Here is a 16,195-nt window from a genome sequence, read left to right as displayed (position 1 = left end):
TTTTGGCTTTCAGTATGCTGAGGTTAAATAGTTTGCCATCTGTCCAATAAAGTGCAAGATAAAGTGCAAGAGTAGTAGTAGTTCTATGTAGTAGGAATGAAGTTTGACGCCAATCTTGACTGTCATGACTCAACGCTAGAGAACCCTGGGCTTTGTAGTTTGCTAAGGTGCCAACACTTCTTGGCAGGGAAAGCTCAAGGCGTAGGAGAACTAGATCTCCTAGGATTCCCTAGCATTGAGCCAGGGCAGTCCAAGGAGTATCACAAACTGCATTCATTCAGCCTTCTCTGGCTCCTCCCCCTTTCCCTCCCTCTTCGCTCAATGGAAGGGGCGGGGCTTCAAGGAAGGAGGCAGAGTTGCCGGAAGCGCGTCCGAAGGCAGCCAGGCAACTCGAGAGAGGCGGCGGCCTGCGGCCTGAGAAGACTTTGGAAGATGAGGGAATAGGTAGGCTAACGAAAACCTGAGGGGGAGTGAGTCCCTTTTCTGGGAATGGGAATTCTGGGAATGGGAGTCCCCAGAAAAAGGACTCCCCCCCTCAGTCTCTAGACAAAACTCTTCAGTGAGAAGGGAGTGCGGCCTTCCCTTTTTTTACCCCTCACGCCTTTTCCTGAGGCTGCGGCCTTGCTTTTCCCCTCTCTCTCCCCCCTCCCCTCTCTGCTTGTCGCCGGCGATAGACGTCACTTGTTGTGTCTCCTTCGACTGGGGCTCTGCGACGACGAAGGCGACGAGTCTCTGGTCTCTCTCTCTCTCTTCAAGAGCCTTCCTTTCCCTCAGGGTTTTCCCCTTTTCCAACCTCTCCTCCTCCTTCAATGACAGCCCCCCTCTTCTTTCAGGGTCCACACCTTGCCTCCCACTTTCATCCCGCTACTAGAGTTCTCTCTCCTTTCTCATTCGTTTGGCAATGCCCAAGAGAGGAATTTACTCGCATTTTTGTGCCTGCCCACACCCCCAGTGGGTCTGAAATGTCCCCTAGCCTTTTCTCCTTAGTTTTCCCTATTAGGATCTTTTAAAAGAGACCCTGGGCGTTGTTATGAATCCTTTCCACTTTTTGTCTCCTCCATCTCCATCGGGACATTTCTCTCTGTCTCTTTTGTAGGATTGATTGACTCTCCCCAGAGAGTCAAGAGAGAAACCCTCCAGCCAAGATGTGGCTCAAGCTGTTTTTCTTGCTGCTGTATTTTTTGGTCCTCTTCATCCTGGCCAGGTTTTTTGAGGCCATTGTGTGGTACGAGACGGGCTTCTTTGCCACGCAGTTGGTGGACCCCGTGGCCCTGAGCTTCAAGAAGCTGAAGACCATCCTGGAGTGCCGGGGGCTTGGCTATTCTGGGCTTCTGGAGAAGAAGGATGTCAGGGAACTGGTCGAGAAGTCAGGTAAGGAAATATCCATTTGTCAGCATTCTGCTCGTGTTCTCTCCTCCCCCACCTTTTATTGTTTATTTGCATTGCTGATTCCTTCTCTTGGCCCTTATACATTACCATATAAAATCCAGATTATCTGCTTTGAACTGGATTATATGGCAGTATAGACTCAGGACCCTTCCATACAGCCATATAGCCACGGCCATATATTCCAGTTCAAAGCAGATAATGTGGGATTTTATTCAGCTGTGTGGAAGGGGCCTCATATAATCCAGTTCAAAGCAGATAATAGTGATCCTCTACTTTGATAATCCGGACTTTTTGGCAGTTGGACCTTAGAGCCTCTGTTAGGTTTTCCTTTTGGTTCAAGAAATTAGTTGCAAGTAGGTTTATTATGCTGTTGCTTGGACTTAGCATAATGCTTGCATATTTTGAGCAGAGACTAAAATGAAAGTTCGCAATAATGAAGATAAGTCACAGTCATGATCCATGTAAGGTTTAGAACAAATGACACATTTCATTTTATAATTCTTAGTGGGACATCTCCGGAAACATTAGAATTAGATGATATGTCATACTCTTTGACACATTTTTAGACATACATCATTTTGCGACACAGTAATTCAGTTTTTCAGCAAACTGAAGGTTAAACCAACCTCTAACAAGAGGCATGGATACATACATAAATTGTAGTAACAAAAAGTATGGGGATACAACATGTCTCATGAAAACTTTTATGTATATATATTTAAATATATGATTTGTAAGATAATAATATCTATGTCAAAGATTTTTGCCATTTAGAAATAAAACTCTAAATAAGAGTCTCATTCTCCGGAGGTTTTTAAGCAGAGGCTGGATGGCCATTTGTCATAAGTACTTTGATTGTTTTTTTTCCTGCATGACAGGTAGTTGGACTGGCCTTTATTGAGTCGCCTAATCTAGGCTGAAAAATGCGGTATAAAAATAAAGCAAATAAATAAATAAATTTATGGTCTCTGCGAACTCTATGATTCTACTATTCTATGATTAATAACATTGCTAATACTAATCAACACCTTTCCTGCATAAATGTGTATGCAAGTTAGTATCACTTATTTCACACAGACTCAGAGATTTCTTGTTTCATTCGTGCGACACCTACACACTGCAACCAATACACTAATGTCTCGCGACACTCAGTTTGGAGAGCTCTCCTATAAAATGTTAGTGCACTTGGCTAAAAGAGCAGAAGAATCCTGAAATGCATCAGGCATGGCGTACCATTTTGAAATAAGTAAGCTCTGTATGTGAGTAGGTGGTAAGGCTATTAAGTCCAGTGTGTAAAACTACTTAACTGTAGCAGAATATGCACAAATGCTTTTATCACATAATATCAAGTACTTGAAGAAAGCTCAGTAGGGAGTAATGCTAGATTAAGATTCCTAGTAATAGCAGGAATGAGCTCAAAGGTTGAAATGCACCCAGATTCTTCATGGAGAATTGCTGGAATATGACTGACATTCTTCACAGCAGTACAGAAAAAACAAATTCCATGTGCAAATGAAAATGATCAAGGAGTATGACAACATCATCTGGTGCTATCTGAACAGCACCAGGAAAAATTATAAAATAGAATTGCCACCTGTTCTAAACCTTAAATTGATTATTACTGTGACTTATCTTCATTATTGCCTACTTTGATTTTGGTTTCTGCTCAGAAAATGTAACCATTATGCTAAGCCTAAGTAGTAGCATTATAAGACTACTTGCAGTCTAATTCCTTGCACGTTTACTTGCAATTTACAGTAGATCCTGTTGACCTCCATATAAGTAAGTGTTCACACTGTTGATCTTTTTCAGTGCAGACTTCAGCATATTTGCACAGAAGTGGGTCTTGCTCAGTAGTAAGATAAGTCATCTCAATATAACATACTGTTCAGTACAATTAGGAAATGGAAGCATTTTCAGAGAAATTATATGTAACAGTTTCCTTGGTTGTTAAGATTTGTTTGCAAAGTGAGGTGTGTCAGAGGTGTAGTTGTTTAAACATCTTTTTGAAATCCTCTTCTAAGCATACTTTCAAACTGACTGTGAACACTTAGGTGTAATAAATCGATGCCCACAAATGCAATAAATAATAGTTTGGTCATGTAAATGTTTGCCTACCAACAGTAATAGTCAGATGAGATAAATTAATATGACTGAGTAATGACTTCATGTCCATAGATGCACTGAGCTGTTAAAAAAGCATGCAAGTACATAACGATTCTCTGTCTGTTCATATAATAATTCCTTAAAACTTGAATTGTGTAAATAGCAATCCTGGCTCTCAGCCCCTGCATACATCTTGGGTGGCTTAATCATTTTATTATGAACATAGGGAAGTGCCTTATAATGAACCAGGCCATTGGTCTGCCTTTCACACTAGGATTGCCACTTTCTAGAAAGTCAGAGAATTGGAAATTGGTCAGGGGGACTGTTCAAAAGACAGGGAAACACAAAGAAGTTGAGACTACGATATACTTGTGTAACAGATTTTTGAAGTGCTCCTTCAAGAGTCTGCACTTGTGGCAGTTAGAGTAGAAAAGAGTAGAATATGATGTACAGGTTCACACATTCCATAATATGGCTGTAGAATCTTGAAAATCAGTATTTTCAAATTCATATAGTCATACTATGGTTGTTAACAGTGACAGAACATAGTAAATTCTTCACATTTGCGGTTTTAACTTCTGAGGTTTACTTGTGGATTTGATTAATATGTTATCAATTTGTGCACAGAATGGCTCTGGAGGACATAGAGATTCCCAGAGAGATGTTCTTCGGGTTTTTAAAAATTCCTTTTTTAAAAAATATGTAGTTTTCATGGAGGTTAAGAGCACAAGACCGCCCACAAAAGCTGAATGCCTCATGTCAGATGATCCTCTGCATGATAGTATTGTTTGTTATGAAAAAATGGATGGCTCCATGCCACTGAATAATTTGAACAGTTAAACAAACTGGAATCAATTTAGTTGATTTGAGGATGCAAATGTTGTGATAGATGTGAGCAAACTAGTTGTCTGGACTTAAAGGCTAAACTCTGTTTCTTCTTGGCAACTCTAAAATCTAGTCTTATCCCAATACTATTATGTGGTCAACAATAAAATGTGATTGGTTTTGGAAATTAGTTTTAAATGAAATTTTAAACTTAAATTTTATATTTGTATGTTAATAAAAATAAAGATTCCTCACACTCTTAAGTTTTGTTCTTGCTTAGTTATTGCTTATTTTGAAATTTCCTTTTTGATCTAAAATTTAGTACAATTTAAAAATAGATGTTTCTTTAACTGCCAGTTAGTGTTCAAAGCAGCTCATGTTTTATCTCCTGTCTTGAAACTGAATCACAGTACTGACAGATGATAAGTTTAACAGCCTACCTGTTCCAGAAATGAATCTTAGGACTAAATTCAACATTATGTTTTTTGTTTTCAGTGAAACTTTCTTGGGCATATCTACACTAATAATATAATTAATGCGCTTCACTGAGACCTAAATCTAAACCACATAGCATGACAAAAACAGCTCTGCAGATTGTGAAGCTCTTTATAGACATCCACCCTTACTGGAGCACATTTTAAAATTCTGGGAACTTCAAAAACACCCCAGAGCTATAGCTAGGCAGCAAGGAGATAATTGACCCCCTTGGACAGGTAATTGATTACCTTCACTCTTAAATGTCACACATCTGGCATTCTCACCTTCTCAACTGGAAATGAAGAGAGGCGGGGGATACATTTTCCAATGGGATACATTCTCCAATGGGATACTGCAGATTCTGGAAGTGATTTGAGGCCACCTTCTGTGGTTAATGTAATCACCTCCTTGGCCTCAAACTTATTACAGATTTGTCAGTCTAATCATTAGCACAGAAAAAAAACAGTTTTTCTCAAATCAGTTCCAAAGCAACCTATATTAGGTGGTTAGTATAGATGTGCTCCCCCTCCTCTCCCACCTGCCACTCTATACTCCCCAAAAACCTGCTCTGGCAGGTTTTCTAGCCAATACTACAAGAGCTATCTCCTTGAATTTTCTATACAATGACACAAGATAACAGGGGATCATCCCCCCCCCCCCCCCCCAATTTTAAGAAATACTCATACATCTACTAATTTTAGGGATTTAAAAAAAGTTTTGACAAAAATGTTTGGGGTCACAACAGCCATCTCATTGAATGTCTTTCATATTAACCAATTCCATTTAGAGATTTCTTCCCAGCTTAGCACAAAGATTTACTTATTAGAAATGTTGGTTAGTCCTTCTCTTTGAAGATTCAACAATTTCTTGAACTCTGGCTGGCTGCTGCTATGAAGGGAAATACCTCTCTCCTCTCCTGATCGGGGCTTTCTGATGCTGAGCAGAATTCTGGGAAATGTAGTTTAAGGCAGAGCCTTGTGCATTCTCTGACATAGGGCTCCTCACCTTCCCAAACTATATTTCCCAGAATTCTGTGCTTCCTTAGTCTCTTTCCCAGCAAACTCTGCTTTCTCCCTGCCCTGCTGCTTACCTTGCCTAATGGCAAGAGGCTACTAATTTTAAAAGGAATTGCAGCTTTTTTGGGTTTGCTTCCTTGTTCTGAAAATGAAACTGACTTTAGGAAGCTTCCAAGATTTACAAAATTCAAACAAAAAAAGTATTGGATAAGTTTCAGTTCTTAAGTTTTTCACACGGGCTATGCCCGCATGTTGGATATCACATTGCAAGTAAAAATTTAACAAATTTAATGTGACTTACAACGACTAATGAAAAAAATGCTCATCCCTAATAGGCATGCACTGGCAGTTCCTTTAAGATCTGCTGAATACCCTGGAAAATGGTGATATAGAGCATTAGTGTTAATCTACTGAGTTGTAGGCAAGTCCATACAAGAATTCTGAAATGGAACTAATTTCGGAATTAGAGGATCAAATGCAAAATAGCTCCCTTTGTGGAACTTGTTAAGCTGTGAAGTGGGTTCAGGGAGTAAGTCAGAGAATGAGTGATATAATTTAAATAAAACAGGAAAGTCTAGTGTGTAAAATAACCGAGAGACAATTTACACATAATTAAATTTAACCTAAAACTAAATTTAGCAGAAAAGGCACTAAAGTGTTGGGTACCTGGAATATATAAACTTAGATTTAAAGGTGTGCCATTAAACTTAGTGGAATATGTATTTTCAGTCAAACGTTGGATTAGTGGATAAATATGTGGATTGAAATAGAAGATATGTGGATTGAAATAGAAGAGTCACATTTTTATTTTTATGGAAAATATCATATTTACTCGAGACTAATGCACCATCAAATCTAATTCGCAATTCAATTTTCAAAACCCTGAAACCAGGCCCGTAGCCAGGATTTTGATTGGGGGGGAGGGGGAGCTGAGTTTGATTCGGGGGGGGGGGGCAGAGTCTGATTGAAAGAGGGTCTATCCTAGCAAACCTTTTGTATCGTTACCCCAATACCCCCATGCATATGGGATATATTGAGCATGGTGATCAGATCATGATATGAATAAACATAAAAGTTTAAATAATGTACCAGTAAGGCCTTCTCGCGGACCACCATGCGAATTTCGGGGGGGGGGGGATGAAGCCCCTCAATCCCCCCCCCCCCCCCCGGCTACATGCCTGCCTGAAACTAAAACAAAATTTGCTGCTGAATATAATGCACAGCGGCAAAAATTGCACTCTTTGTAATTTGGCCAAAAAGGTACATTGCCGTTGCGACGTGCTTAGAATTGCTTCTTTAAAAACAAATATGTTCGAGCACGAAAGCTTCCTGCAATGAAAAATAAAAACTTGGGGTGCATGTATGCTGTAGAATGAATCCACTTTAACTGCTCTGGGTCAGTGGTATGAAATCATGTGGTTTTACAAGTTCTTGAGCTTTCTCTGCCAAATAATGCTGATGACTCACCAAACTACAAATCCCAGGATTACATAGCATTGAGCTGTGGCCATTAAAAGTGAGGTGACATCCCTTAAATAGGAGTTCCAGGTGCTTCTGAAGCAGCTTCCCCATTTGCTTTGGCTCAGCATTAAGATTACTATTATGTATTATGTGACTAATGTTCACCCTAATTTTGGTGAGGCAATTTAGCCTTTAAAAGGTGAGCATTAGATTTGAGTAAATAGGATATAGCCCTATTTCTGATGCTGTGTCTTCCTGCCGGTGTCTTCTTTAGCAGCAATAACCACCAAGGAGCACTATAACTCACCAAAAGCTTAATGTTTTCAAAATGCTTAACTTATAATGAACAATTAAGCAGTCTCTGCCTGTAGACCCATAATCATATACTGTACTGTATATACTGTCTCTATAGCGAAAGAAATGGGATAGGGACTACAGCAGTGCTGCATTCTTTGGTTGATCCCATAGCACCTTGTCCTCCGAAGCACTTTACATTTTAGGTCTGCTTGTACGTTTTCCACAAACGCCACTACCACCTTTTCGCCCATGCTCCAGCATTATTTTCAATTTTAATTTTACATTTGGCCTTCCCACAGTTTTAATTGTGTGCTGTCTTATAGTTAATGTTGCATATCTTATTGTCCATGTTTTTTTTTTAAATTTAATGGCTTGTATTGTTGTTATTATTGTGTGTATTGTTGTATTTGGGCTCGGCCTCATGTAAGCCGCACCGAGTCCCTTGGGGAGATGGTAGCGGGGTACAAATAAAGTGATTATTATTATTATTATTATTATTATTATTATTATTATTACTTGGTCTTCCCCTTACAATGACTTTGCTGAGAGGTGACAAGAACAATCTCTCAGTGGCCCTAGATTCACTGTCAAATGAAAAAAGCCAGAGTATACTATTGCAGGAGTAGCTTTGGTGAAACTTGTGAAGCTCTGGCTGTGCATTACTCCTTTGGACCCTATTTTAATTAATGTTTTCTATGTGGCCTGTGATTGTTCATCGTACAAAAGGAAAAAAAAACCCAAGAAAAACAAAGCCCCTCATGTTGGGGTAATATATTTAATCATGTAGGTGCTCTAGCACTTTTTCCTACTGCAGAACACATTTCACTTGGGATTTATCCACTGACATTTATAAAATGTACAGTCACCCTTCCATATCCACAGGCTTTGAATAGACAGTTTCAACCATTCAGTTTGAAACTATTTTTTTAAATCCCCAAAAGCAAACCTTGATTTTGCCATTTTATATAAGAGACACCATATTACTATGCCACTGGAAATGGGACTTGGGCATCCATAGGTTGGTCCTGGAACCAAACCCCAGCAAAAATCAAGGACAATAATGGAATAGCTCAGATTAATAGGCATGTAAGAACTGATTCAAGTTCCTAGCCCTTGGCTACTGTAATCACTTTGAATAACTGCAACATAAATATTCACTTACCAAGTTCCCACTGATGCAATGGATTTGCTCTGATTAGAACTAACAAGCACATTTTTGGAATAATACTTTTATAGTAATTGCTTTTTACTGGCTTGTAGATCTGCATTTTTATGACTTTTATAATAATACTTAATTTTAATAAACTTAGTTTTCAAGGTTATAGTCCTTAAATAGTCAAACCAACAATGTACATTTTAAAAGTAGAAGATAGCTAAAGGTTCAGGAAAGTTTAAAGGATTTTGTGAATGTTAACTGTCTTCAAGTCGACTGATGGTAACCTGATGAAAAAGGAACCTCCACATTACCATGTTATTACAGTAGTAAGAAAATGCTCGGAGCATTTTGATATCAGCGAGTTTCTTCCTTTTGTGAGCCTATCTAATCAGCATTTACAGATCATATTGTTTTTCAGACTGTTTTACGTGAAAAGATGGATTAATTCCTTGGTAGGAAGGGAATGTTATGGAACCTATATACAGAAAAAAATATCATTTGTGAGCATTGCAAAGTTGAATCATAGCAAAGATAGTGCTTCCTATTACTACTCCCAATGGGCTTGAGTAATAATAATTTTATTACAGTCAACCAATCAGGCAAAAATATGGACTAGTAGATTTGTTTCATAAGATTTTAGATGGATCAAGTACACCCAGCAGATACAGACTGAAACTAAACATTTTTGAAGTTATATAAGTATTATCCTTTTACCATATTTATTTCAGAAATGAACGTTGTCCATGGACCTCCATTGAAACGTGTTATTTTGGATGACATAGTAACTCAGTCCTGGGGATTTTTTTGGTCAGGTTTTACTGGACTGTCTGTGTAACTATATTTGTGATATGCACAACAATGCGTGACTTATTATATTTAAAAAACCCAATAAAATGTTTTCAAAAATATATGAGGCATCTGAGATTATGCTGCTGAACCTGTGTAATTCACAAATAGCAGCAAAACTATAAATGACATTTTATTAATGAACTGTAAGGTTTCTTACAGTGTGTTGCTTAATCATAGTTTACATGTATATTCATCATTCAAGCATTTGATTCACTTCACATACAGTAACCTTGTAATCATTACTAACAATCCTGTAATTCAAACTATTAACATTGTTGTACTTGTGGACATTGAGTGTTTCAATTCATGCTTCGGGTAAGATTTGAATTTTGGACTTTCATGCCTACCTGTTAATACCTGCTATTAAGCTTTATAGTGTAGAAAACAAATCATTTTATTGCTCTTTCTGGTATTGCTTGGTCTTTCACAGATAGAGTTACATGTTACAAAAGGTACTTTTCCCCACATGCTGCCTGTAAAGCTTTAGATTTTTTAATGTAAACTTGTAAACATATTTTTAAAACCACCAAAACTCATAACAACATAGTTGAGATGGATATTTTAAGTAATCGTCTTTCAAATGACCTTTGTTTTTGTTATAGAATAAAATTCCACATTTCAATCAATGTAAAAAAGGAATAGTCTCAGGTACTTTTGGTTTTTCATAACAGAGAATAACATGTCATTATGAGTCTAATTTGCTTAGCTCTTGCAAAAGCAATTTATGATCTCAGCCAGCACCTCATCTGCTTCTTTGACCTTTGGAGATCAATATAATTGTTGATTCTTTATTTTTTTTTCACTTAGGAGACCTCATGGAGGGTGAACTTTACTCTGCCCTCAAGGAAGAGGAAGCTTCTGAATCTGTTTCTAGCACAAACTTCAGTGGTGAAATGCACTTTTATGAGTTGGTGGAAGATACAAAGGATGGCATCTGGCTAGTACAGGTATATCCCTTTTGAAAGTAAAAACCATCTCAGAATCAGTTCATGTTTGAAGCTGCATGCTAAGGTCTGAATAAAATGCTCTGAGCTTTTGTACACAACCATTGTACATAACAATATGTAACACGATTTTTGTTTCTGGGTTCCAAATGTAATTTTCTAATTGGTTCTTTCATTAAAAAAACATGGGCAAAGTTTATTAAACTGCAAAAACTTTGTTTTTGCTGGACATTCTGCAGCACATTTTGCTATAGTTTTCAATGGATATCTCATAGAGTCTCAACTAATTCAACATAATTTGTGACAGCCACAAAAACAAAGTTTCTGCAGTATAAGAGCTACTTTCAAAGTAAGGACTGCACAATAAAACAGGAAATAGCACTTTCAAACCAGGAACAGACAAGTGTTTCAAATTTTGTTACATAGTGTTATTGCATAATGAATTCCCCAGTCTAAACTTACTAACTGGGAAGACTATCCATTTACCCACAGTCCCTTTAAACTCTATGTGGACATGGTTATGACTAGACCACAAGAGTAATGATTTCCATTTGAATAAGTATAGTATGTGCTCTTCATCTTTGTGTCTCTTATCAAGTTGTTACTAGTGAAAGCAGTAATAAATCCCATTTAATCTCATGACTTTTATCCTTGGAAAAGTATGTACAGGCATTCAGACTCTTTATTAGTTGAATCCAAGTGTGCCATCATGCAGCCCACAGGCATATTTTGTGGCTGAAGAGCATTTCTACTACTGCCACAAAATTGAGGAAATCATTTATTTAGGGCATATCACATTTTTGTTGTGTTATGTTTTAGTTTGAACCAGAAACTTGGTCATGGAGCAGTGGATTCAAATTGTAGGAAAAGAAATCCCACCTATACATTTGGAAGAAGCTTGTGATGAAAAGGGCGATTGGACAGTGGAATATATATTGCTTTGGAGTGTGGTAGAGTCTTTTTTCCTTGGAGGTTTTTCAACAGAGGCTGGATGGCCAACTATCAGGAATGTTTCAAAAATATATTCCCGCATAGCAGGAGATTATCCTGGATGGCCCTTATGGTCTCTTCCAACTTTTACGATTTTATAAGGGGTGGTGTCCACCTCATTTCAAAGGACTTATGCAATCACCAGGAAATCCTGGGATTGGAAAACAATCACACTCTCCAACTAGAGCTATTAATTGTATTTTTTCTACAGTTTGCTTTTGCTGTTTGTGCTTCATTGCACTCTCCTAGTTACGCATTTTATTTATTTATTATTATTTATTTACAGCTTTTCTATTCCGCCCTTCTCACCCCGCAGGGGACTCAGGGCGGATTACAGTGTACACATATATGGCAAACATTCAATGGCAATTTTAACTTACAACATATACAGACATACACAGAGGCTATTTAACTTTTTCTGGCTGCCAGCAAAGCTGTTGCTTTAATCGTCCATCTGTGACGCTGATGAAGCACTTCCGCATTTCCGGTTAGCCCCCCCCCACACACACACACATTTTAAGGTGGTACCTTATTTTCCTACTTGACAGATGCAACGGTCTTTTGGGTTGCAAAGGTCGACAACAGGCTACACACAATTGGTTGGAAACCCACTCCAACGGGCTGACTTCGAACTCATGACCTTTTGGTCAGAGTGATCTTAGTGCAGCTGACACTCAAGTCAGCTGCACCACAATCCCGGTTTTAGTTTAGAATCATTCTTCACCATCTTTTTTCCTTACTAAACATATATAAGGGGTGATTATAGCCAGAAAAGTTCCCATTGCTGTGGATTTGTGCTCCTTTACTCTTGATCTGCTTGTAGATGCCTGCTCTATATAGATCAGGGGTCCTCAATTTTTTTAAACAGAGGGCCAGGTCGAAGTCCCTCACACTATTGGAGGGCCAGATTATAATTTGAAAAAAAAAACATGAATGAATTTCTATGTACACTGCACATATCTTATTTGTAGTGCAAAAAACACGTAAAACAATATAATAATTAAAATGAAGAACAATTTTAACAAATATAAACTTATTAGTATTTCAGTGGGAAGTGTGGGCCTGCTTTTGGCTGATGAGATAGGATTGTTGTTGTTGTTGGGTGCTTTCAAGTCCTTTCAGAATTAGGTTGACCCTGAGCAAGGGCCGGGTAAATGACCCAGGAAGGCCATATCCGGCCCCTGGGCCTTAGTTTGAGGACCCGTGCCTCAGACTGTTGGAGGGCCAGATTATAATTTGAAAAAAGCATGAATGAATTCCTATGCACACTGCACATATCTTATTTGTAGTGCAAAAACACATAAAAACAATACAATAATTAAAATGAAGAACAATTTTAACAAATATATTTGTTTTTAACAAGTATTTTAATGGGAAGTGTGGGCCTGCTTTTGGCTGATGAGATACGGTTGTTGTTGTTGTTGTTGATGTGTGCTTTCAAGCCATTTCAGACTTAGGTTGACCCTGAGCAAGGGCCAGGTAAATGACCTTGGAGGGCCGTATCAGGCCTTGGGCCTTAGTTTGAGAACCCCTGATATGGATAATTTTCAGTTTGTTGATGAGAGATTGCAGGGTAATGGACATTCGTCATAGAATCTCAGTTCTGTTACCCATGTGAACAGGAATGGCATATGGTACTTAGATGCTTGATCCACTAGGGGAGCATTCTGGCGGCACCAGGGGTCCCCAAACAAATAGGAGGGCTGGTTCACAGGCCCTCAGATTGTTGGTGGGGGGTGGACTTTAATTGTGTGCAGGTGCCACATGCTTGCCATCTCACACACACACTTGCTGTTGCTGCATGCATGTGAGCACGGCTGTAGGGGCTGAGGAAAAAACCTTAGCAGGCCGTGTTGGCCCACAGGCTTTAGTTTGCCGATCCCTGGGCTACATTTTTCCCACCTCTTCTTTGTACTTTTTCTTTCTCCCAAACTTTCTTCCCATTTTGAAGCTGCTGTTCTAGGCTGATAAAAGTCCTGAACAACAGTACCACTGTTAGGTAGGGAGGGATATATATTGTGGAAGCTCACATTTATGGTGCTGTTTATTAGTGGTACAATTATGCATAGGATATACTGTTCTGTTGAAATGCATTTTAATGCTGTCTTCCATGCACTAAGTAGCAGAATCTCCTTGATACCAGTGCTTTGCTTGTAATTCACTGTATGGCACATTGCCATTCAAGTTATTTTAAAATTAAAGTTAGTAGCATCTTCCAATTCTAAATAACTTTTCCAGAAAGCATACAAAGTAACAATCTAGAAAAGTGGAAATTATTATGATGTCTTTACTACCTAATAGCATATACTCTGAATATTGTTGCTTCCTAAGAGAATGATCAAGTACTGAAATACAAAGCAGTTGTTCCCATTTATAAATAATGCATCTATGTTAGAAAACTTTGCTCAGTACCAATTATCAAAATGCAAAGGTATTTTGTTCACACAATGACAGCTGAGCACACTGCAGAATGATAGATATTCTGGATGTCAACATCTAGGCAGAAAAAGCAAACTGTGTTTCTCTTTTTGATAACACTAGCCGTCCCCTGACACGCGTTGCTGTGGCCCAGTCTGGTGATCTGGAAAATAAAGTAATGAGAAAGTGTTGGTTTCTAAAAGATGTATTTTCTTTATGCTTGTGGGTAAACAGTATTTGATTATGTTTTCTCGCCCTGGAGTTGGCCTGGATGGCCTTAAGTATTTTCTATTGATCATAGGGGTTCTGTGTGGGAAGTTTGCCCCAATTCTATCATTCGTGGGGTTCAGAATGCTCTTTGATTGTAGGTGAACTATAAATTCCAGTAACTACAACTCTCAAATGTCAAGGTCTATTTCCCTCAAGCTCCATTTGTGTTCCTAGTTGAGTATGTGGAATATTCGTGCCAAGTTTGGTCCAGATCCCTCATTGTTTGAGTCCACAGTGCTCTCTGGATGTAGGTGTACTACAACCCCCAAACTCAACATCAATGCCCACCAAACCCTTCTAGTATTTTCTATTGGTCAAGGAAGTCCTGTGTGCCACATTTGGTTCAGTTCCATCATTGGTGGAGTTCAGAATGCTCTTTGATTGTAGGTTAACTATAAATCCCAGCAACTAAAACTCCCAAATGACAAACTCATTTTTTGAGTTATGGTCACTCCTTGGGTTAGTAGGTGTCTTGTGACCAAATTTAGCGGCAATTCATCCAGTGGTTTTTGAGTTATGTTAATCCCAAAAAAACAGACTGTGTGTTGGTTTGTTTTTAATCTGATGTTTGGGTCTTCCCTTAATTATATTGTTTCTGGCCATCTGATTCATTGTATGCTATTCTAGTTCATATTCCTTATTTCTGTTTGGCTATCTTCATGGAGCAAAGGCGCCAATTCATCTACGAGGATGCTTTGCAAGGTTGGGACTGGCATCTCTCTGCATCAGATGAGAGATCTGAAATGTAGGGCTGAAATAATTTGTCAGCCACTTAGCATATAGTCACATGAGACATTCCTAAAATAATCAGAGTATGTAGAAACTGCAGGGCACAGTGAGTCATGCTTGATCAATCGTGGCATTTAAAATTGCCTGTCAGGCAAAGCAAACTCCTCTCTCTTCTTCCCTCGTGCTTCTATCAATCCTCATTCCCCAAATGGCTTATCCTCCTCATACATATTAATGTGGTACTAGGGGAGAGTTGGGATATAATCTACAGTCATTCTTGGGTTTTGAAGCTCTTCTCTATTTTCTGTGGGCAGTGTCCAAAGGAGATCACAAAGGCCCACTTTGTGGTTTTAAGCTAGAGGTGGGAGCCTTTTATTTCTTACTTAGGCTCACATCCTCTCAGAGGTTAAGTCACACTGGCAAAAGGTTACTCACTTCCCACAGTTTATCCCCCAAGTCTATCACTTTCTTGAGAAGAAGGGAAACGGTAGAGTTTGCAAGCTTGGTAGTTGATTAAATGTCCTTTGACCAGTATCTGGCCACTTGGAGTGCCTCTGGTGTTTCTGCAAGAAGGTCCTCCATTGTGCATGTAGCACGACTCAGGTTGCATTGCAGCAGGTGGTCTGTGGTTTGCTCTTCTCCACACTTGCATGTTGTGGATTCCACTTTGTAGCCCCATTTCTGAAGGTTGGCTCTGCATCTCGTGGTGCCAGAGCGCAGTCTGTTCAGCGCCTTCCAAGTCACCCAGTTTTCTGTGTACCCAGAAGGGAGTCTCTCATTTGGTATCAGCCATTGATTGAGACTCTGGGTTTGAACCTGCCACTTTTGGACTCTCGCTTGCTGAGGTGTTCCAGCGAGTGTCTCTGTAGATCTTAGAAAACTATTTCTTGATTTAAGTCGTTGACGTGCTGACTGATATCCAAACAAGGGATGAGCTGGAGATGTCACTGCCTTGATCCTTTCACTATTGGCTGCTACTTCCCGGTGGATGTCAGGTGGTGCAATACTGGCTAAGCAGTTTAATTTCCCCAGTGGTGTAGGGTGCGGACACCCTGTGATAATGCGGCATGTCTCATTAAGAGCCACATCCACTGTTTTAGTGTGGTGAGATGTGTTCCACACTGGGCATGCATACTCAGCAGCAGAGTAGCATAGCGCAAGGGTGGATGTCTTCACTGTGTCTGGTTGTGATCTCCAGGTTGTGCCAGTAAGCTTACGTATGATATTGTTTCTAGCACCCACTTTTTGCTTGGTATTCAGGCAGTGCT

General features: G+C 39.2%; 1 protein-coding gene across 2 annotated transcripts in view; it reads left to right on the top strand.

Annotated features, from left to right (window-relative positions):
• The first annotated feature begins 319 nt into the window (after positions 1-319).
• LOC132778412 (charged multivesicular body protein 3) overlaps positions 320-16,195 on the top strand; it is a 44,779-nt gene continuing 28,903 nt past the window's right edge. Inside the window, exons 1-3 of one of the 2 annotated variants that reach the window (XM_060781331.2) lie at positions 320-444; positions 1,097-1,371; positions 10,384-10,523. In XM_060781331.2, coding sequence (XP_060637314.2) covers positions 1,146-1,371; positions 10,384-10,523 — 366 coding nt within the window. In that variant the 5' untranslated portion in view covers positions 320-444; positions 1,097-1,145. The remainder of the gene's footprint in view (positions 445-1,096; positions 1,372-10,383; positions 10,524-16,195) is intronic. The other variant, XM_060781333.2, reaches the window with a different exon arrangement.

This window comes from Anolis sagrei, chromosome 6, assembly GCF_037176765.1.
Source record: "Anolis sagrei isolate rAnoSag1 chromosome 6, rAnoSag1.mat, whole genome shotgun sequence".
Taxonomy (NCBI): domain Eukaryota; kingdom Metazoa; phylum Chordata; class Lepidosauria; order Squamata; family Dactyloidae; genus Anolis; species Anolis sagrei.
This window is presented reverse-complemented; position numbering and strand designations above follow the sequence as displayed.